General features: G+C 41.7%; 1 protein-coding gene across 8 annotated transcripts in view; it reads right to left on the bottom strand.

Moving 5' to 3' along the window:
* The window catches only part of Clcn5 (chloride channel, voltage-sensitive 5), a 165549-nt gene continuing 141305 nt past the window's right edge, over nucleotides 1-24244 (bottom strand). For 6 of the 8 annotated variants that reach the window (XM_006527562.4, XM_011247445.3, XM_011247442.2 and 3 more), the window contains 8 exons: nucleotides 17335-17457; nucleotides 16500-16706; nucleotides 12547-12627; nucleotides 11771-12313; nucleotides 9521-9707; nucleotides 7789-8187; nucleotides 7427-7643; nucleotides 1-6010 (listed from right to left, as the gene is read on the bottom strand). In XM_006527562.4, coding sequence (XP_006527625.1) covers nucleotides 5920-6010; nucleotides 7427-7643; nucleotides 7789-8187; nucleotides 9521-9707; nucleotides 11771-12313; nucleotides 12547-12627; nucleotides 16500-16706; nucleotides 17335-17457 — 1848 coding nt within the window. In that variant the 3' untranslated portion in view covers nucleotides 1-5919. The remainder of the gene's footprint in view (nucleotides 6011-7426; nucleotides 7644-7788; nucleotides 8188-9520; nucleotides 9708-11770; nucleotides 12314-12546; nucleotides 12628-16499; nucleotides 16707-17334; nucleotides 17458-24244) is intronic. The other 2 variants (NM_001243762.1, NM_016691.4) reach the window with 1 other exon arrangement.

Raw genomic sequence — 24244 nt, forward strand, 5'->3', positions numbered from 1 at the left:
TCAAGTTGGATAAGGCTGTGCTTTATTTCATGCATAATTACAAATCTGTGCTAAGTGAAAATGTATAAAGCAATGGCAACCTAGGTTTAAGCCACACAGAGAAAGGGCTGGACGATCCCATTAACCCTTCTGCTAATGTCCATTCCATTGCCTTGAACTAGATTGGTTCCATTTCTTAACACTTTGCATAGCACTTACTTGTCAAAAGTGCTTTCCATTCATTGTCTCAGTTTATCCTCACAACAACCCTGTGAGGTAGGTAGGGCAATTTACACTATCCCCATTTTGCAGATGGGAACACTGAGGCACAGAGCGGTTAAGATCTTGAGGCTAGTTAGTAGAAGCATAGGGAATACAAACCAGGTCACCTAACTCCCCAATCTTTTTTTTTTTTTTCCTTTTTACACTATGTCACTATACATGACCAGTGAGCAGAGCAGAGCGAGCAGTAAGCCACAGTTTTGGATCAGGCTATGTCTATGAGCAGGTGAGAATAAAGGTACAAAAGCGTGGCTGAAAGATTGGCAACCCTCTAATAAAGGACTGGTCTGAACAGCTCAGCACCAAGCTTCCGGTGGAAACTCGGGACTGTATTAGCTTTGGTTGAAGCTCATTTCCGGATGCCAAGCAGCTACAGATATCTACGCATAAGCTTCAGCGGAACTTTGACCAACTCTTAGGAATTCAAAGGTCCAGTCAGACAGATTTTTCTTTGGCTACTGCGACTGAAGCCAGCCCTCCAAATGAGCTTCCTACAGAGAAATTCACATGGTGTCCATGGGCTGGACCCTGGCCCTTCTGATCCTCCTGGCTTCAATGGCTCACCCAATAGCTGGTATATTTCCCATGGCCAGAAATGAATGGGCAGAGGTATAAACAGGAGGCTGGCCTTGGTCAAATCAATAAGAGTCATTATCATGACATCAGAGTCACCCTCTGGTGACATGACCAAGATGCTGTCAGGCCCAATTCCTTTCTGGCTTGTACCTGGATAGCAGCATAGCTTCAAAAGACAACTTTAGAGAATACAATATTAAACATATAGTTTTATCTTGAATGGAATACAATTTAATCATCACACAGTCCCAAAGGACCAAATATATAGCTTAAAAAAAAGTAAATACTTATATATAAAAAGCTGAGTACTAAAAAAGGCAGGACAATGGAGAAGAAAGAAAAGTGGAAGGTAAGAAAGAGAACGAGGGACAAGGACCATATATTTTGAGGTACCCTCTACTTGACGGCAACGCTGAACACTACCACTTTGATTAAAAACAAAAACAAAAACAAAAAAAAAAACACAGGTTCTGTTTTCTTCTCCATTTCACTAAACGGCATTTTTTTTTCTCATTAGATCCTAAACTACTTCTTAACCCAGCACATCTGAACTAATGTATAATACAGCTAAAGCCCTCGGCACTCCCAGTAAGGATTTCTGGCTTTGGCCCTTACTGTGGACTGAGCAAACTGCCAATGGCCTCTCACCAGCTGGGGAGGTTCCATTCTCTGTTCTTGGGGGGTCATTGCGTCCCTACCCACCACAGTCATATTGAAACAACATGGTCAGAACAATGGGAAGAGAGCTGAAGGTAGAATATGCATGGTAGGAGGAGCAAAGGAAGAGGCAGAGGCAAACTGTCCTTTTGCCTATCTGTACCATCACACAGGTTCTCCTCAAGAAGCCAAACATTAGTCAGGGCATTCATTTGACAAGTGTGCACACGCAGGCCAAAGACCCTTTGGTAGCAACTTCGAGGTAGGAAGTTTTAACTGTAAGGTTGGGCTGGACAGGGTAACCTGATAGGCCCCATGGGGTGGGGGAGAAAGAGGGAAATGAAAAAAAGGAAGGAAGAAGGAAGGAAGGTCCATATATCACATCCTTCTTGGAGGATTTGGCAAAATCCTACCGACACCATGGGAAAATCTCCTTTTCTTCCCTTGATCTCTTTAGAACATTGCCCAGATGCAGTTACTTAGGAAGGAGAATGTGGCCAGCATATGGATGGGGAGTAGCTTGAAACTGTGAATCACATTTTTCCAAGAGCTGCTCTCCTTGGAACAAATGGCTGATCGGGAAGCAAAGGCCAGCAACTGCCAGCTCTGCTGTGCCCACTCATCTCCAACCCTGCCCCAGCTCTTGAGCTGCAACGGGAGAAAGCAGCCTATTTTCAATATAGAATAAGGACACAGTAGGGAGAGCTTAAAACAAAAATGGTCAAATGTTTATCATCTAGACATTCAGATGATGTGTTCCTCCTCAAGGGTTAACTGTCTCCATAAAGCTAGACTGCCGTTAAGCCAAATAGTGCTTTGAGGCTCTAGTTCATATGGGAATCCTGGACATGACTGGTTTCCTTCTCCCTTTGGGGCATGTGATTAAGCCCTCTGCCTACCTTATGCTAATATGTATGGACTGGGGAACAGGATGGCTTTCTTCATACCATCAGGCACCACCCAGACAACCCCAGAGGAGGTTGCAAACATTAAGGTTTTTAGAACAGTAATGTAGAGCCCACGCATTCAGAGGCTAATCCCTTTAGAAAGGCCCCTGCTCTTCCTGCAAAGACTTTCAATTTAGACATTAGTGCCAAAACAATTGGCCTGCTTTGCAGTTAAACCAGCAAATTAATTGTTTGCTCTGCCAGCTGGCCAATTCAAAGTATCATCAATTTTAGCTAATCCGCCAGAGGCACTCTATTCTGTGGACTACATCAGCTCTCCTCTGCAGCTGGGCTAAGCCAGGACACTGGAACCAGAGAGGGGGGGAGGGCGTTTCAATTTGGCGGTTTCTAACCAAATATCAAAGTAGAAATGATCTCTAATAGCGATTATTTCACATCACCAGTCCTCTGTTTGTTAATCTCCAATTGAGCTCACTATGCAATCTCTCTCAGCTTCATTAAGCTCTTTCCATTGAAGGTGTAAAGATATAAAATTTAGCAGTTAAGACTGTTAAAAGATCCATAAATCTAGCCCTCACAGCTAGACTTCCTCCAGATTTAGTGCTTAGGAAAATTCACACTCTTGAGGCATTTATTGGCATTCTTCTGTAAACACTTTCCTTACATCAGGCTATTTCCTTTTCCAGTACCAAAATAAACTTGTCTCAATTCACTTGAAAAGCTTCAATTATCCAGTATTTTACCCTTGAGGTATGTAGTCATTTGAGGCTACTGACAGACTTCCCTCTATTGGCTTTGTGTTTTGTTGTTTTGTTTTGTTTTTAGGAATATCTAATTGATGGAATGGAATGGCAATGACAGGAAAGAGCCCCCTTTACCTCAAGACAAGAGCCACTGTGTGTCCAGGTGCTAGGCTAGCAATCTTGGAGAGTACTCCTGTCGGAACGCGTTAACCTTTGAGCTAAACCATAAGATCAGACAGACAATGGACACCATACACTACAGCTATTTCTAGCATACAAGCTGCAAGGATTCCTGAGAAACTAAGATTAATGAATGATATTTCTAAGGAGTGAGGTATCAAAGGGATGTTGTCAAATTATTTGGAGGGCCTACTGGTGCTTAGCATCTAGAAAGTATCCGTTCGCACAGTGTTATCTGAGTTCTTAGATTTATTCTCCGGAGTAGCACCTTAACACTGGCTCGTCTGGGTACAACAAAAAGAAAGAACTAAAGAGATACAAAAGCAAACAAGATACTCTCCATGCCACCGCTGCTCTCTGAGATAGGACCAAACCTTCCCTGGCCATCAAATACCTGACACAGTAATGTTTCCTGCTTTGCAAACCTTCGTGAGGCAGGACCACTAAAGAAAGGTACTGACCGAACCTGCAACCCACAGGAACTTTGACAAGACAGGAACTTTGATCTCCACATAATACACTAGGTGGTCATGCAGTGGCATGGAAAGAACAAGACAGAAAGCCATGGAGCCGTGATGATGATACCATGTACCTCTGAAGCCTCGTTTTCATTAAAATGCCAGAAGAATATACTTAAAAGGAGAAACTCTCGTGGCTACCTTGATATAGTAAAGATAAAACCCAAAATATGTCTTGGATAATAAAGGACTTTCTGGTTTGGGAACAATAAAAAACTGGGGGTTAAGAAAAAAAGTTCTTGACTTGGGGACCAACAACTTTTAAAATGAGGTACACTGAGTTGCTGGGGAGGAGTGGGTTATTCACCGGCATGTGCCAGGGGCTGCTGAGCCTGTACTAGAAGGATAGCGGGAGAGATTAGGAATAGGCTTGTAAGATAAACAAGGCTGAACTCTCACCCAACAACATAGTCTCACTGCCATGGGCATCTGAGAGGGAAACGGAGGCATGGCAGTAGCAATGGGGCCCCATGGCAAACAAAAAGGCTGTGTGGGTGTCACCTCTAGTCCAAGTGCTGTGAGACTGCTGAGCCTCGGCTTACAATTTAACTAACCCTAGTAGGTATTTTTGTTGTTATTAGGAATGATTAACTAAGCTGACTGCTCCATCCTAAAGAGGATTCTGTGCTGAGAAGAGAGGCAAACAGAATGGAGGGAGAGTAATTGCACATGGATAAAATGATAGAAAATGAAAGAGTGGTTGGAATGCTGGTGGTGGCTTGTGAATTCCACCGGGTGTTTCTATAATGTGATTTTTCTAAACTGCCACAGATGTGGTAGGAAATTGAGACAGGCACCTTTTTTTTTTAACTGGGTACAAGCACCTTTGGTGTCATCAGGCCTCATCCCTACACCTAGGTTTAAGGATGGCTCTGCATTTTAGTTAGGTTTCTAAGGATGGCACCTCAAGGTAATTGCAGTTGCCTAACCCGTTCCAGTTCCTTCCATACACGTGGAAGTATCTCAAGCTTGCTTCATGCTCACAGGAACAATGGCCTGTTGTGCATACTCCACACCGAGTGGAGCACAGGCGTCCAGTTATTTTAGTACTGGTGGTCTTTTCAAAGAAATGCACCGGGATGCTAATGTAGCTCTGAATTTTCCCCACTTTCCCAGTATTCAGCCTAGACCCAGTTCCAGATACTGTTCTTATTCCAGAAGCCTGAAGCAGGAGCATCTGTGGAAGTGGCATCTGGGTATGAGATTGGCTTAGGACTTCACACAACGTGACATTCCTAGCCACCGACTTTTGCTCAGAACTTATCTTCATTTCAAGAAAACTGGAATAAATGGTTCCTAGCTACTAACAGATTTCTAACAAAGTCCTCGTCTACTAGTTAGCATTGCCATTTGGAAAAGTAGCCTTTCTTCGGCCAAGGAGAAAGCTCTGTAACTTAACTTTGTGCACTTCAAAAGACCAAGCCAAGCAGGCCCCCAAAGTCAACCCCTTTACTTCACTTGGGGCAGACAGACCAAAGCAGCACTGTCTTCTGATGAGAAGGTAAACGTAACAAACTAATAACGCTAAATACTGTAACAGGAGTAAGAATTGAAGTGAATCTTCACAGTCTAGAAAATGCCATTGCGATTTCCTTCTGGCTTGCCTTTCTGTGGCTTCAAAGGCAAAGCCCCTTAGGTCACACTTCATTTCCCATCAATGACAGTTTAGTCTCCCTCCAACACAGGATTTTTTACCATGAGTTTCCTGCAGGCTATTTGTCAGAATAGTTGGAATTTTTCTTGCATAGTTTTCAGTGATTGCATATTGGCTAACGATTATTTTTAAATTAAAAAAAAACTATTTTAAAGAACAAACATAATTAAACCGTAGCCATCTTGTTTACTCTTTCGTGAACCCTTCCTAATGCAGTATCACAGAAGCCTAACTGTATTTTCTCCTAAAGAGATTATTTTCCAGAAATTATGTAGTGCAACTGATTAACTTGTAGGAAACAGACAACACACTAATATGACTTCACCATCCAAATATGGGAAATGTGTTTTGGGTACCCAGTTAATAAAATATATCCATGGTCCGCAATGTCCTTGTTTTATATCCACAACAAGCCCATGATTCTAGTTGAAGAGAATGGAATCAGGGTCTTGGTTTGCCATCTGTGCTATATGCTTTAACACATCCTTTTTGGTGATGATTCCAAGTAAGCGCCTGAAAGACAAACACATAAAAGAAAACCAAAGTAAAGGTACAATGAAAATTGTGTTCTTAACTAAAGGTCATGCCTGTCCTCCCTTAATCCTTCTCAACTTTGTCTTTGTCAAAACTCTCTGTTCTTGGAGAACAATGAGCTAACAGCAGGATGTTTAGGCCAGACTAATGGATCAACGCACACGTCCCTAAGTACACTTCTACATCTAGGTCTCAGGGCCCACATTTTCCTCTGATTTAAATATCACCCTCTAAACCTATGAATGGTACCTACTTACTGTGGCCCTGTTCAAACATCCCTGGTCCTGTGAGCAATGGCAGGCTCTGTGCAGCTCATCTATGGCCTTCATTCTTTTTGCTTTTGCCCTATGGCCATTTGTGTGTTCCTGCCTTCTCTGTAACCATGCATAGTCCTCAAGGACAGAGAAATGGTTATTTACTTGCATGTTTCCCCAGAATCTATGGAGTATCTATCTTCTTACACGAGTTAGGGTTCCAGTAAATGCTGAACATATACCTATTAGAGAAATTCTTCTGACTTAGCTCTCGTAAAGCATTTACTATGCCATCTCCAAAGTTTAGAAGCAGGAGAAGTTCTTATAGAGTTGTTAAGTTAACATAAAGTGTTAAAAACAAGACAACCTTCAAACACTCTCCTCAGCCTATACCCTTTTCCAATAACAATAGCAGGGCTTCTTTGCTAGAAAGCATGTATTCCAGGAAGAAAAGAGCCTTGGGCTTGGAAGTTCAAAGACTTGTGATTCTCCTGTCTCTACTACACAAGTCCTGAGATTACAGGTATGTGGCACCATCCTGGTCAACAATCTCTTGAAACCATGGCTTTGGTTACTCAAGATTAACCATAGTCTGAAACCACAGTAGAAAACAATAAGCTTTGTTAAGAGGAAGAGGAACTCTGTATCCCTAACACTTGTATGATAGTGCATTGTTATAATTGTTCTACCTTCTCTTTTTTGTTTTTTTTTTTTTACTGAGTATCTGACTTAAAAATTAAGCTTTCTCATAGCTGTGTAAATATACAGTGAAAACACATTATATATGAAGGTTAGTACTAGCTACAGTTTCAGGTTTCCAGTGGTGATCTTGGAAGGCATTTCTCAAGGTCTGGAGGGCCACTGTACATCTCAGACACCATTACAATTTCAGGGATGCCTGTGCACAAGAGCACAGAGCCTTTCTTAGTGGAGAATCTGAGTGACTGATAATCTGCAACTAAGAGTTTGTGCCTCTCAAACAGATTCTCTCCCCTGAAGGATAAAATCACATCTGCCTCCTCCTTGAGGCTTCAAAATGGCCTACAAGTCTTTGTTTATTTGGGGCTGCGGAGGTTCTCCCCTTTACCTCTCTATTTAGTTTCTCCCACATCCCAGTCTACCTTTACTCAAGGGTGCTCACCCGTTGTGTGTAACCAGGCACTGGCGCAGGCCCAGCTTGCGGAAGATGTCCACCACGATCTCCATTGGCGTAAGGTCTGTCACAGTGAAGGGGCTGAGGTCCAGGATGTTCCGAAGCTTCAGGGTAGGTGGGGTGTATGGAGGCATTGGAGGCGAATGCTCCGTGAAATAAATGATGGAAGTGCTCACAACCCCGTCCTGTTTCTTCCGAGCATTTTCTGTGGGAAGAGAAGGAAATGAAAAGTAGAAAGCTGAAGTGCTAGTTCTCCATTCTGTCCTTTAACTGGACCTCTCTCTTCCCTCTGTGTCCCTGATTTCATGTCCAGCTATCAAGTGCCTTTATCCCTTTCCCAAAATCCTTACCAATTGAAATAATGAGATCTCTTCGAAGAACAAAGCCTACAAGTCTTTGCGACTCTCGGGACACTACCACCGGAAAGCCACTGTACGTGGTTTCGCTGATTATGGTCTCGACATCCTCCACAGTCATACTGTCCTGAGTAAGGACAGTCAGCAAGGGGTCATTTCTCCGGGGCTTCATCACATCCATTGCCAGAGTCTTATGAGCAAATTCTTCTTTGGCTTCAAGAAAGGGGTATCCATTGAGACGGATGTGGGCATCATAAATGCCCTCTCGCCCAAGAGCATCGGCCACCCACTTGCTTGTCATAGCTGCAGCCATCAGAGGCACAATATATTCCAGGCCACCAGTCAGTTCAAACATTATGACAACAAGAGAAACAGTCATCCGAGTCACCCCACCTACAAAGCAAACAGACAGGGGAAGCAAAGCATGGGAGTCAGTACAACTGCAGGCCTGCTACAGTACAGAAAACCACTAGAGGCTAGGATAGGATCTCAGCAATAACGGCACAGATTCCAGACTGCATTAAAGCAAGGCTCTCCAGTAGACATGACTTCAATTTCTCAAAGTAACAAAGGAAAAGCAGCCTTGTAGGTTAAAAACAAACAAACAAACAAACAAACAATCATACAAAAAAACAAAACCAAAAAAGTACATCATTGCTTTTTTCCCTAATTGCACATGCTCATTATAAAAATTTAGCTGTCAATAGGCAGAATAAAATTTTCAAGTTTTTTTCTAATACAAAAACACGTATTTTTACATATGTGAGCTCATATAACATTTAGTTCCTTACCATACGTTTTTCTTCTGTTGTATGTTTGGAATAGTCAACATTATTACCAATTTAAAATTATATTAATGAAAAATTAAAAAGGTTGGGACAACAAGAAAGCTCCATTGCAAAAGCTACCTGCTGTCGAGTCTGATAAACTAAGTTTGACCTCCAAGGCACAGGCTTACCCCTTCCCACCATGAAATAAACGTAGGAAAGAAACTTCAACATCACATTGAAAGATGCTAAACACATCAGCAACCTGTGGTGCAGATCTGCAATTCTAGTTTTTCAAGTGGTGGAGGCAAAAAGGCTCACATGTGCGTGCTGGAAGAACTTAATGAGATGCTATCTTAAGAAAAAAAAAATGAAAAAAGAAGGTTTAGAATATAGTATACTCAATGGTAGAGAGCTTGCTTAGCAAGTAGCATAGTTTGGTTTAATCCCTAGCATCACACACAAATACATGTTTAACAGAACAGAATCATGTTTATGTTAAATGTAATATATGGATGGAGCATAATGTATTATACAAGTTCCTGAATGTTCAAATTTAAGTTGGTACTCACTGGTGGGCACAGGGGCTGGTTTGGTATACAGACAAGGTCTTACTAATGTAGGTTAGGCAGGCATGGCACTTGAGATCCTCCTGGCTTAGCCTTCCAAGGGCTGACTACAAACATGTGCCACACCTGCCTAATTTTTGTTCTTACAAATAATACTGTATTACACATTGATACACATTCTTATGCAGCTATCTCTGTCTAGATTTCTGATGAATTCTCCTATGTAAGAGATTAAAATTACCTTTGTTAAAATGTTTGAGAAATAGTAAACCAAGAAAAAATGGATAAACATGCCCCAAAAAATCCCACTCTGCAGTCGACTGTGTTTCTTAGTATTCTTCATTTGTATGTCACTGGCAGGGTGACTTCTTTGAAGCAAACACTACTCACCTAAGCAGGCAGCAGCCCCAACCATGGCATAAAGGCCAGGGGTGATACAATCAGCTCCCTGACTACACCAGCTATTGAAGATGCCCCAGTCGTGGTGGTAATAAGCCAGTTGCTCCATTCCGACTCCTAAAAGACGGCCTGCTATAGCACCGACAGCCATGCTGGGGATAAAGAGACCAGAAGGAATCTGCAAAGAGAAAGCACACGGTGGTTAGGGGGAAATGGTGCAGTTCTTGGCATATGGTAGGGTAGAGGACTGACCCTCTGCGAAGCAAACAGGCCAACGACACTTTAACTATGCACTATGCTACCAAGTGGCTGCAAAGACTTGTATGACACTACAGGGACTAGAGGTTCTCTGGGACGTGCAGGCAAGGATGACTTCGAAGCAGCTTACCCTGATTCGGGGTCCATCAGGCAAGAAGCCTGAACTCTCCAGACCAACACAAAACTGGAGGCAGAAATTAGGCCTTTCCCAAAGAAAAAGGAAAATAGATGGAATTTCTCATATATGCAGACATTTTCCCCAATTCTGAATTTTTATCAGCAACAATCTACTCTTTGTTGACTATTGTGTTCTATGCCGGATGGTCTACATATAAGATTTGATAGATGTTCTATAATAGCCCCGGGAATTAGACATTTATTATTCCTCAATGACAGACACCAAGGCTTAGAGAGGTTAAGTCATTTACCTAAAGTCAAAAGTTAGTGAATATTAGCACAGGTATTTTCATAAAATCCTTATAATGACACTTATATATAGCATCCTAACCCATCACCCACACCACAAACATGGCACAGAAAAAGCTTCCATCGACCCTCTAACGACACAACAGAAAATTAAACAAAATTTTAAGCTGCAAGCTTAACCCAAACACATTCATCCACCTTCCTGTTTTGTTCCTTGGCTTCTAGGAAGTATCACGATTAAAGGAAGGAAATGATGTAAGCACAGTCAGAACGGCTACGGTTCTTCGTGTGTGTGGCATTTAATGCAACCGAATGTGGATATGTCTGAGGAGCTGTGGACTCCCTTCCAGTAAAACACTGAAACAATGTTGAAAGTAACTCCAGAAGCACCCAGAAAGTTTCTGGGTTTTTTCCTACCCCTGGCTCAAATATCTTTCTATGGAGAAGATAGGGGGTGGTTTGGTAGTGGGGTGGCTGAAGAGAGGAAACAAATGAGAAGAAAAAACTAGCATGGACTTTTAACTGATTTTCTATTTTCAGTTCCTCCAAAACATGGATAACAAGTATTAAAGGTAAAGATCTTCTTTGAAGTAAGACATGATTGTACATATTTCTTAAGTATTGTATAATTGGATACGTGTATACAACATGAAATGATCGAATCGGAATAAATACTGCATCTATCACGTAAATATTATATCTTTGTCCTAGAAACATTCAAAATTCTCTCTCCATTTCTGAAATATGCAATCAATTATAGGTATTATCACTTTACTTTGCAATAGAGCACTAGACCTGCTCCAGGGATAACTCCTTGTAGCTTCTCCATGTAAGAATGTGCTTTGATTGGCATCCACACTGCTTGCGATACGTGAGGGGCCGTATGTTTGTGTGGAGGTCAGAAGACAACTTTCAGAAGTTAGTTCTTGCCTTTTACCATGAGGGTTTTGGGAAATGAACTCAAATCTACAGGCTTGGTGGCTAGAACTATTGCTGCAGAGCCATTTCAGTGGTCACATGGTCAGTGTTGTAGGATTTTGATAGCTTAAATACTTTAATATTAACATGTGAGGGGATTCTACTGGTTAACAAGTAAGCACTGATATTAACTGTAAAAAATTCACTTAGCCATGTTGGGTTGAACTTTATGAAGTTGCTAAAAACTAAAATCTGGTCAAGATGGAAGAACATTGGCAACCTCATGGAGTTCAGGCTAACAGTATATTAGTCAGACATTGTATTTTGATAGAAAATGTTCTAAATGAATACCCCACTACCCTTTTTGTGGGAAAAGTGTTTTTACATAGAAAAGGAAAAAAAAAGTTTCTTTTAAAAATTCATCAGTGAGGTTTGCATTTGACCTAAATAAAGGTATCAATGAACTGAGACAATGTTATCACTGTCCACCAAGTCATGAGGACATTTGGAGATAAAGGGACTTCTGGGGAAATGGGACACCACATGAACTATCAGGATTGTAGGTTGCTTTGGCTTTGCCCTCCAAAGCCCACATCCAAACACAACATTCACACAGAATTCACCCAGAGACTTTCTCACCTTCATGCCAAAGGTGAATATAGTAATGACTATTTTCAGTATGAGTGTCAGAGCCAGCTGCCACATGGCACTGTAGATGCCCACGCCAGCAGGTCTGTCAGGCAGCTCACCGCCTTTGCTTGTGTTGAAGTGGTTCTCATAATCACAGAGCTTGGAGGAGTCCAGGAGGCCGCAGTCATTGAACAGCTCAGAAATGAGCTCACTTGTGCTCATCCGGGTATATTCATTGGGGAAAGCCAAGATGGCAGTGATGGCCGTCACAATGAGTACCTCGACGACAGGATACTTGCCCAACTGTGTGGTTTTACGCTTCCGACACCAGGCAATGTTTGTGCGGATAAACAGAGCTCCCCAGAGGCCACCGAATATGCCTAGTACAATGAATGGCACGAGCTCAAAGAGATGCCACGGGGTGTGGAACTCCACATAAAACAGAACTAAGCGGCTGTTTCCGAATGGATTGATGGAGCGGAGTGTGAACGCTGCCACCAGAGCAGCGAAGAAAGAACGCCATAGTGTTTTGAGGGGAAAGTAGTAGCTGACCTGCAAGACAGAAGGTGAGAAAGCAAACGTAGTCAGTATGCCAAAATGGCTTCAAATGAAATGATGGGGCTGCTGACATTATAGTCAAGACTGAAAACTTTCCAGAAATGTCTGGTTATGTGCCAAAGGACCAAGTAGGGCAGAATACCCAGGGACTGCAACATACATAGATACTGGTCAAGATTTCTAATATAAAGGCATATGCATGCTGTACAGACAAAAGTCATTGTTACCTCTTCCAGGCTGAATAATACTCCACCAATAGGGGCCCCAAAGGCTACAGATACACCGGCAGCCGCTGCAGCTGATAAGACCTATAATCCAAAATATAAGATCAGCAATGGAATAACATGGCTTTTTTACATTCAATCACATTTTTAGAAGCAATGTTCATAGGCACAGAGAATTAAAAAAAAAAAAAAAAACTCTGCATGGCACTTCCACATAAGCACTTCCACATAAGCAACACTAATTGGATTCAACAGGTCATAGTGAAATGTGCGTGTAACCAGTAATCAAAGGAGAAAGATGCCACCAATTTGGGAAGGAGCGAGTGGGGCAGATAGAAGAGCATGGAGAGAGGAAAGGAGAAGGGAAGGGTGTACTTATATTTCAATAAAACATCTTAAAAGGAGCAAAAGTACAAAATTTATATGATCTATAGCATAAAAAGTGATATGTACTTGGAGGGCAAATACTGTATGCTAGATGTTGACAATACACATGGTTCCTGTGTTTAAACAAAAAACAAATGGCCTTCACTGTGTGATCAAGGCATGTGTTTAATTCTAAATTGAGGCCCCGTTGCCAACCTTCCTTGTGCAGTAACTAAACTTGAGCCTGGTGAGCAAGAGAAAGTACTTTGCTGTGCTGTTTCACTAGCACACTGTTTGGTTTATTTTATTTTCTGAAATTGTAATTATATCATTTCCCCCTTCCCTTTCCTCTCTCCAAAAACTCCCATGTATTCCTTCTTGCTCTCCTTCAAATTTACGGCCTTTTTCTTTTTAAAAGCTAATTTTCGTTCCATGCACATATGTCTCTGCATACACACCAATTCTAAGTTGACCCTGCTTCAGTCTGTATAATGCCACTGTATTATGTTTTCAGAGCTGACTGCTCGGTACTGAATATGCTATTGCTGTGCTCAGCCTTGAGGAAGACCACTTCTCCCACTTCTCAGCAGTCCTGAGCTGTATGCAGGTCCTGTGGGCTTTCTCCTGAGGCCAGTTTAGGAAACATTTTAATAAGATATTATAGAAGGCTCTAGTGACATAACAGCAGTTACAGTTTAGAATTGCCTACCCCTGTAGCCTATGCTAGTCTCCGTGGCCTATAGAAACATAAATAGAGACAAGTAGATTTTTAAGGGCAGAGAGGACAGATTGCAAGGAAAGTGAAAGGAATAGAGCATCAGCAGGAAAGATAGACAAAAGGGGGTGGGTGGGACAACAAGTGGTGTTTAGAGAGGATTGCCCTGTGTGTAGAGGCATGGGCATGGGAAATGTACAGGACTGACACTAGTGATGTGAACAGACTAGAAGGAATAGGAACAAGTCATTTCCTTCAATACTAGTAGCTGTGGAGAGAAATGATTTCAAAACGTAAAATTGAGCAAAATTAAGAATTTCAAAGAATAAAATATTTCTTGACAAAATAAATGGTTTTTTGGCTTTCTAGTCCAGGTTTCTCCAGGACCGGCAGAGCATCTAGGGAAATTAAGGAGGGAAAGCAAGGAGGGAAAGCTCTGGTGCTAACCTTCAAAAAAGTGAGAGCTTTGAAAAGTTGCAGCTCAAAAGAGAAGGATAGGGAAGCCAAAACTCAACTTGTAAAAGGAAATTTTCCTAGATATGTTTAGGATGAAATAGGAGCGGGACGGAGAGGAACAGGACTCTTGAGTTTTATATTACTGAATGGAATCTCTGCGCCCCTTCCAACTCAGATCTGCTTTATTTCCACCGGTCTGCTCACTGTGATAAGGCCGCTGCTTATGAACCACAAGATAAGATATCTTGCATGGGGCCCTGGGTTTAGACCCCAGCAACACAGGGGGAAAAAATTAGGGATATATCTGTGTTACGGAAAATAGAGTGAAGATCCAGATGTTCAGAAGAGTCCGTGTCTGGCAATTTTCAGAAAAACAGTTCAGCTTTTATAAGGAATCTAGTTTCAAGCTCAACTCGATCCCTGTAAGGCAGCAACAACCAACACCATCCCTGGCCCTTAGAATGGTATTGTTTTCATGATTTCACTTGTTTAATAGCTTGTTTAATTTCACATAGCTTCTCTGTCCCTCTACAATGCGACAGTCTACGTACACACCCTCTACCACTCCTGCTTGCTTTCCTCTCGTTTCTGACTATTCCAGGAACTTTCCCTATTTAATAGTCCACACTTAAAGCTCCAGCGTTTCAGTTTCCAGAGCCTGTGGTTAATCTTTTCATGTTTTTTTTTCCCTTCAAGAGAAATTGCTGGGTTCCAGTTTTACAAGAGCTCTTTTTTTAATAATAAAAATAATCTTGGCCTCAACTTATTCCATCTGTGATTTTTTTGGACCCTTCAAGGAAAATCAAGCAAGAAGCACTGCTTCCTAAGGTCCTTAATTATTGCACAATAAAAGTAACCAGTGACTTGGGACAATTTTTTTAGAACATTCTTCCTCCTCAAAATAGTACACATTAACACCTGGCTGATCTGAGCACGGGCACAGAGGTACTACTGTGGACACAGTTCAGCTGAGCTGAAGCAAGAAGCAGGCAGAGAGAGAGAGGAGAGAGAGGTCTAACACAGGAAGGAACTAAATCAAGTGTGGCGTTTAGGAGCAAGAAAACTCTGTCGTTCGAAATGTGCTGTTTCTATTCACTCTTCTATCCACAGCAAGTTCCTCAAAAAAGAAGTTTTAAAAAAGAAGTAACCACATAAATACAATAAACAGGTCAAGTCCCACTTCTCCTTTCCGTCTGTCCTCTTTCCCCATGCACCCTAAGTCCATGCTTGTCACAGTTTAGAATAAAGTCATTTGCAGATATTAGTGGGTTTTGCCAATGCTCATCTTCATGCATACTGGTAGGTACATGTGAGTGCAGGCACACGTATGTGCAAGGGGAAGTCAACCTGCATCAGGCACCGTCCACTTGGTTTTTTGAGAAAATGTCTCTCAGCGGCCTGGTACCTGCCAAGCAGACAAAACTGGCTGGCCAGTGAGCCCCAGAGTTTTGCTTGTCTCTACCCCCCTATTTCTGGGATTAGAAGTATGTACCACTTTAAAAAACGGGCTCTAGGGGCTGGAGAGATGGCTTAGAGGTTGAGAGCACCGACTGTTCTTCCAGAGATCCTGAGTTCAATTCCCAGCAACCACATGGTGGTTCACAACCATCTGTAACAGGATCCTATGCCCTCATCTAGTGTGTCTGAGGACAGTAACAGTGTACTCATATAAATAAAAATTTTTTTTAAAAAAATCATTTTTTTTAAACCTGGCAAACATGGGAGACTAGAATCAATTTTTTTTTAAAAGATTTTTTTATTGACCCATATCACCCCAGCCCTAGATATGTTCTTCATAAGTACATAGGAATACATTTTTAAAAAATTATTCAAAGTATCCCACAAACTAGCTTTAGTTTCTGCTATCTGTTGTCAGCAGTCCATGTCAATATACTGAGGGCCATCTCATTATTTTTAAATAGTTGCATAGTTTCCTATGATATGAGCAGAATACAGTTGTTTTGTTTTGTTTTGTTTTCGAGACAGGGTTTCTCTGTGTAGCCCTGGCTGTCCTGGAACTCACTCTGTAGACCAGGCTGGCCTTGAACTCAGAGATCTGTCTACCTCTGCCTCTGCCTCCCAAGTGCTGGGATTAAAGGCGTGTGCCACCACACCCGGCCCAAAAAACAGTTTTTAATCAAGCCTCTATTTAATGACCTTTGGCTAATTTCAGACTTTTACAATGTTAATAGTTTGTACTGAGTATCCCTAAACACCTGTGGATATATAAACACATGCTAAGATGGCTAAAAGATGGACTCCTAGAACTGAACCTGCAGAACTAAAAGCTATTTGAATTTACCCTCATGAAATCCCCAAATTTTGATCTCTGAGAGCACAGTACTTCTGCTCCTGAGGGGGTTAGAGAGCACAGGGTGGAAGGTGGTGGTGGGTGGCTGTTAAAGTCACATGTCCTTACCTCTCTCCGCTTGGCTTCATTCTTCCGGTATTTGTTGAAGCAGTGGCACAAGATGTTCCCACAGCAGCAAGCCACGTGCACCAGGGGGCCCTCCTTGCCCAGGCTCAAGCCAGATGACACCGCCAACACCAAAGTGATAGTTTTGATGACAAGGGTCCACTTACCCAGATAGCCTCTAATAATGAAACCACTCAGGATGGTTTTGATCTGCAGGCCAAACACAGAGAGATTGGAAACAGACTACGTAAATAAACAGGGCTAAACAGTTCAAATCTACACCCCACACAAGAACGCTATCACTCCTCAGCAAGTGACATATAAGTAAGTATGTGTCCCAAGAGGGATCTCACTATGGGATCCCAGGATGGTGGGGGGGGGCAGTAAAGCGCTGTGTGGCAGCTGGGAAGAGTCTATTGTAAGGCAGAGAGTGTATCGATGAAGAAGCAAGAGCAGCTGAGGAGAACAGGTGCTTCCTCTGGTTATAAAATGTTCTGAGGATAAGGTCAATGTTCAAGAAACAGCCTGAGGAGTAGATATAGCCTGGAGTATTTGCCAAAGAACTATGACTTAGTCAGAGAGCAGACAGGAACTAAAATTGTAGTTGCTCCACTGAAACAATCTAAGGCCCAAATAGGTAGGGAGGGGGATTTGGACCCCCTTCTTTCCTCTTCTAGCCCCAATTCTGTAACCCAGGCTGACAGGAGACTTAAAGGGAAATTTAGACAGACTATAAATACCCCCAGGCTCTGACCCTGATTAGCAGCAACCAAGCTATAGTATATGCAAGAATACACATATTTTGACAAAAAAAAAAAAAGGTTCCTACTATACTCACCTCAGGGATTCCAGAACCACAGGCATAAGGTGCAAATGCCTTGACAAGAGATACAGCAAGGAAAGCAAACAGAAGAGCCCAGAGGACGTACATGAAGTAATTGACTATGTAGGCAAAGGCTCCCTGGAACAAGACAAAAAGATGGCAGTTTAGTGTAGATAGCTGGGTGGGCAGCTCTTCTCCGTGACTTTTTACCAGGAGAGCGGGCCAGGAAGAAAAAGAACAATAGTACATTGCTTAAGGTCCCTCGGTACTGAAAATCACATGCCGTACTGCAATCAAAGGAAATTCTTAGAGGATTGAAACCTGGAACCCTTCAAACATGATTTACTTTTGACTTCGAGATAATATCTCTCTATGTAGCTCTGGTTGGCATACAGCAGTGGCTCTCAACCTTCTTAATGCCCCTACCCTTTAATACAGTTCCTCATGTTGTGGTGACCACCCCCCAACCACTAAATTATTCTATTGCTACTTCATAACAATAATTTCGCTACTCCTATGAATCATAATGTAAATACGATTTCAACATTTCACGTTTCAACATTCCATACCCTTCCCTATCTGATATGTAGATGGTCTTTAAGCAACCCCTGTGGAAAGGTCACTCAACCCCTAAAGGGGTCGTGACCCATAGACTGAGAACCAGTGGCCTAGAACTTGCTATGTAAACCAGGCTGGCCTCAAGGCCACAGAGATCCAACTGCCTCTAGCCAGAGGCAAAGGCCAGGGGGCCGAATTCTTGCAAGGGAAGGCTCAGTTACTTTATGATGCAGGGTCTTGATATCCAGCCTTGTCTGGCCTCAAACATGTAGCAAGCCTCATGTCTCTGCTCCCAAGAACTGAGACTACACACTGAAACCATAACTGGTCCCAATTTACTTTTTATGAGTGTTTTTTGTCAGTTTTGCAGTCAAATTCCATGTCAAATTTAACAAGAATTATGATAGCTTCCTTAGTTTATGGAATGGGTGAACTCTGACTCATTCCATTACCCTTCCCTATCTTGGTGTTAAATTCTCACAGATTATACTAAAATTTCTAAACACTGGTTTGTTCCTTAATAACCGTTTACTCAGCATGTTAGTGTAAGTAGGAGGGTATTTGGTGGGGGGTGTTGTTTCATTTCGTTTCAATTCTGAATTCTTAAGATTTAACCCCAAGTCTCATACATGCAAAAACACATGTTCTACCACTGAGCTATACTCCTTCTAGCCTCCATGTTTGTTTATTTAACTGAGAGTTGTTGCCTTGAGACTAGTCTCAAGTAACCTGTGTTAGTCATTCTGAAGCAGAGGGAACCTCTTGAACTTGTTTAGCATTCTGCCTCCACTTCCCAAGTGCTCCAATTGTACCTGTGAGCTACCATGACCAGCTCTAGGGCGTGTGTACACACATACGTGTATCACACTCATGCAAGTGTCAGTGGAGGCCAGAATGTGGCATTAGATCCCCTGGAATTACAGGCAGCTTTAAGCTGCTGGATGTGGGTGACAATCAAACTTTGGTCCTCTAGCAGAGCAGCAAACATTCTTCACACTGAACCATCTCTTGATCCCACAGCCTTAATATTTTAATACATATATGCATAATGAAATGATTAATACAGTCACCCTCCATAATTATGCTTCTTTGAATGAATAGTACATTTTTAGTGTTTAGTATTCATTGTTTTGTTTTGTTTTGTTCTGTTTTGTTTTTCCAGACAAGTTTTCCCTGTATAGCCCTGTCTGGCTGTCCTGGAACCAGCTATGTAGATCAGGTTGGCCTCGAACTCACTGCCTGCCTCTGCCTCCTGAGTGTTGGAGTTCTCAACTAGAGTTCTCATTCCACCTAATTGCCAATTTATACCTTTGGCTGCCTTCTCACCATTTCCCACCCTTCCCTGCCCCTGTAACCACCATTATAGACTGTTAAGCTTCTAACAACTATTCCACATGTAATGATTACATCTTAGAGAGATTGCTACCACAGACACAGCAAGAAGTTTGTGAGTAGAAACTATCTAACCTGATAATTCCATGATGCTCCAAAAAATAAAAAGGGAATACTTATTTCCATATGGACAGAATATGCTTTTGATACATATGTATAATGTGTGTGTATTATGTATGTATGTATGTAAGATAATGAAGTAGGACACCTAGAAACTAGTTTTGAGCACTAAGAATGATTCATTAACATTAAAGGGCTGGCAAAGGGTGATGCTTTATCAAAAAGGAAAATGAACACCAGGGGTTATACTTCAGATGACAAGGTGGCTTTGCAAAACATCAAGCACTGTGAGAACTTAATGGCCCAGACATGGAGAATCGGGACTCTGCAAGTTGTGAATTTGACACAACTTTTCCATGATCTTGGGTCCTCGGAGCACAATTCTTTCTTTGTCCTTTAAGAGTAGCTGGTGAGCCAGTGGGCTCTTGAGGTGGGAAACAAAGAGGGAAGGCAGTGGAAAGGAAATCAGCAGAAGCTGCCAGAGGCAGGGACCAGGAGGCCAACCTCTTGGCAACAGAGGACTTCAAGTGTCACAAACTATTTCCCCCTCGGCAATGATTTCATTCATAAAAAGAGCCAAAGAAATCTGTAGTTTGAGCAAATCTCAAGCACTGCTTTACAAGGAACTCCTGAAACAGACCCATAATAAAGGGCTAGTTATTCAGGGACGGCACAAGGGAGCCGTCGCACATCATCATAGATAGAATTACAGTTTTCTCAGCCTCCCTCTCTGCCCCCTTCTTTTGATTATCATTTGTACATAGAGCTAGAGAAATGAAATGGGCTGGTGATCCTGGTCATGGGTAGAGAGTTCGCCTAGCGTATTCAAGACCCCAGGCTCAACCTTCAGCACCACAAAAGCAAAACCACCAACAAAGAGAGGGAATTAATTTCTATGGGGGAGATATATATTATACATATATATTAATTTCCTGTAGTACTATTATGCAAATATGCAAAGCGTTAACCATCGGAAGAGGCCAGATGAAGTGGTAAACATTTTTGATTATGTAACTGCCTTAAGAATAAGTGACTGGCACGATTGTTCAGTGGTTAAGGAGGCCTACTGTCAAGTCTGAAGACCTGAATTCAAATTCCAGAACACACGTGATAGGAGAGAACCAACTCCTGCAAAGTGTCCTCTGACCTCTCTACAAGCCATGGCATACATGTTCCCTCATACACGCACGGCAAGTATAGGAATCTATTTTTAAGTGTTTCCTGGAGCTGAAGAAACTCTTCGGTGGTTGCTGCTCATGCAGAGAGACTGGGTTCGACTCCTACTCCCCTCGTGAGACAGCTTTCGCTCATCCACAACTCCAACTTTAGAGGATCCAATGTTTTTCACGTCTCTGTGGGCACCAGGCACACATCTGCTGCACACATATATATATATACACAAGAAGACAAAACACTACATTTCCCCTTCCCTTCCTCCCCGTGCCTCTCTCTCTCTCAGACTTGCCCTAAAGTTGTAAGACTTCTTAAACATTTTTTGCCCAGACCTTTCTAATACAAAGAGATGTCAAGAGTAGAAGGTGGAAGTACTTGGGAATGTAAGTAAAACAGATATCTTGTTTCTTCCTTAAAACAAATCAAATCAAAACAAAACAAAAACAAAATACAGCGAAGAGTATGACAGCTCTAACCGCTAATTCCAATATTTGGAAGGATGTGATAGGACTCTTGAGAGTTCTAAACTAGACTAGGCAAGTGTGAGACTTTGTTTTAAACAAATAAAAATCCATGGAGCTACCGAGGAAGCTGAGGCAGGAAGATCACAAATTTGAAGCCAGCTAGGTAATTTATCAAGAGCCTATCTCAAAAGAATTTTAATTTATTAACTAACTTGTTTGTTGGTTTGTTCATATAGTTATTGTTTTCTTGAGATACAATCTTACTATGTACCCCTAATTGTTCCGAATATCTAGATTAACTGGCCTCGAATTTGCAGTGACCTTCCTGCCACTGACTGACAGGCATAGTCCACTAAACCCAGCTCAAAAAATTGTAACTTTTTTTTCAGGGCCAACAAGACTGACAACACAGGTTCATTCCCCAGGAATTACATGGTAGGAGAGAACTGATTCCCAAAATCTGTTCTCTGACCCACACCCACACACATACACACACACACACACACCACAGACATACACACACACACCTCACACACTGAATGAATGAATGAATGAATGAATGAATAAATAAATAAATAAATTTAAGATTTTAAAATGTTTGTTTGTTTGGTTTGTGGGGATTTTTTGTTTTGGCCTTTTGGGGAGGTTTGTTTGTTTGTTTGTTGTTTGCTTTTCAGATAAGGTCTCAGGCTGCTCAAGAATGTAGTCAAGAATGACTTCCAACTCCTGCTCCTCCTGCTCCTCCTTCTCAAGTGTGTGCAACCAACTCTGGCTTTCATGATGAAAATATTTCAAATACAGGAGATAGAAATCAGTTCTACATATACAAGGCCCAGAGTTCAATCATGAGTACACAAAAAAGAATATATATATATATACATATATATGTGTGTATGTATATGCATATATATATATACATATATATATTCCATTTTTAAACCATTGTTTCTGGAGGTAGAAAGACAGCTCAGTGGTTAAGAACATTTGTTGTCCCTACAGAGGACCAGGGTTAGATTCCCAGTACCTACATGATAGCTCATGGCCATCTATCTGGAATTCCAGTTCCAGAGGATGCAAAGCATTCTTCTGACCTCTGTGAGCACCTGGCACACATGTGATGCACATACACACATGCGGACCAAACATTCATACACCTAAAATAAGTAAATCTAAACGAATAGTTTAAAAACCATTGCTTACATCTAATTTAAAAAATTATCCCCAACATTCAGGAACAAAGTCAGAACAGTGTTTTGTACATTCATCCATCCGACAATTTAACGAGACTGCAGTTTGAGAAACATCCACGTCTTAGTTAGGATTACTACTGCTGTGATGAAACACCACGACCAAAGCAAGTTGGGGAGGAAGGGAGTATTTGGCTTACACCGCTACACTGCCACATCGCTGTTCATCCTTCACAGAAGTCAGGACAGGAACTCAAACAGGGTGGGAACCTGGGGGGAGCTGATGCAGAAGCTGTGGAGGCTGCTGCTGACTGGCCTGCTCCTTATGACTTGCTCAGCCTGCTTTCTTATAGAACCCATGACCGCCAGCCCAGGGATGGCACCACCCACAATGGGCTGGGCCCTCCCCCATTAACTAAGAAATGTCCTACAGGCTCGCCTGCAGCTTGATCTTATGGAGGCATTTTCTGAATTGAGGCTCCCTCTTCTCTGATGACTAGACCTTTTGGCAAGTTGACAGAAAACTAGACAGTACTATATACATAAAACCCTGCTCCCCAAGCCAATGAGTATAGTTTTATATGAATGCAAATAAATTCTCTTATGTATGACTTTATTATTTTTCCTATCCTTTTCAGTTGACTTACTGCAGTGTGTGTGTGTGTGTGTGTGTGTGTGTGTGTGTGTGTGCACATGCCACCTCAAATGTTTTGTGAACATGGTGGATGGTAAAATTATTTAAAATTTATTTTTAGTTGACTTATGATTATGTATGCTTTTAAAAGTATAGTATGATGCTTTGATACTTGTTTATATAAGGTATAGACTTTAAATCATAATATTAGCATTTTTACTTACTTAAATATTTCATATTTCTTTCTTCAAAACCTTCTAACTCCTTCTACTTCTTTTTAAAATATATAAGAAGGGGATGTGGTTCACTATTAGAGCTCGGATTACCTAGCACACACATGGCCTTGGGCCCACTGCTCAGCCTTCTATTGATCATTAGTTGCTATGAAGTACAGTTACAGTACCGTTGCTGTTTGAACTGTAGAATTTCTTCCTCCTCTCTGTTTGCTGTTCATTACAGAAATTCTCTCTGCCCCCTTCCTTTCTCAGCTGCTAGTGACCTTTACTCCTTACCTCTATGCAATCAGATGAAAGATAAATTTTAAGAGTACAAGCACATATTCTGGTCTTATATCTACTTCACTAACAGAATGGATGACTAGGGAGGGAGTTCAAGGGGTACCCATTTTTACTCATGAACCTGATAACTAAAAGGTTTTCTTTTTGTTGTTGTTTTGTATGCTTTTTCAATGGGAGAGATCTAACATATAACAAAGTACTGAAAGAAAGGAAAGAAGCTGAAACACAAAATTATTATGTGTCGAAAAATACTTAGGCAATGTCTCAGTCAGGGTTTCTCTTCCTGCACAAACATCATGACCAAGAAGCAAGTCGGGGAGGAAAGGGTTTATTCGGCTTACACTTCCATACTGCTGTTCATCACCAAGGAAGTCAGGACTGGAACTCAAGCAGGTCAGAGAGCAGGAGCTGATGCAGAGGCCATGGAGGGATGTTCTTTACTGGCTTGCTTCCCCTGGCTTGCTCAGGCTGCTCTCTTATAGAACCCAAGACTACCCACCCAGAGATGGTCCCACCCACAAGGGGCCTTTCCCCCTTGATCACTAATTGAGAAAATGCCTTACAGTTGTATCTCATGGAGGCATTTCCTCAACTGAAGCTCCTTTCTCTGTGATAACTCCAGTTGTGTCAAGTTGACACAAAACTCGCCAGTACAGGCAATAATGAATATACTGATAAAACCGTAAAAGAGACTACGCAACTTTGTTTCCTCCATCTCTGGCATTTTGACATAAAACATAGACCTTTTGATTGTTCTAATTCAGTGCTCAGGGATAAACTGCTTTGTGTTTCTATATGATGAACATGTTTTAAACCATTCTATAATGTTAGAAATTACATCTTAACCTGCTCTCTACCTCTGAAATTTCTACTGAAATTGTTTGAGAAAGGCAATTTTAAGCTATACTATGTACTAACAGCTAAGCGCCAGAAGAAATA

This window comes from Mus musculus, chromosome X, assembly GCF_000001635.26.
Source record: "Mus musculus strain C57BL/6J chromosome X, GRCm38.p6 C57BL/6J".
NCBI classification, from domain to species: domain Eukaryota; kingdom Metazoa; phylum Chordata; class Mammalia; order Rodentia; family Muridae; genus Mus; species Mus musculus.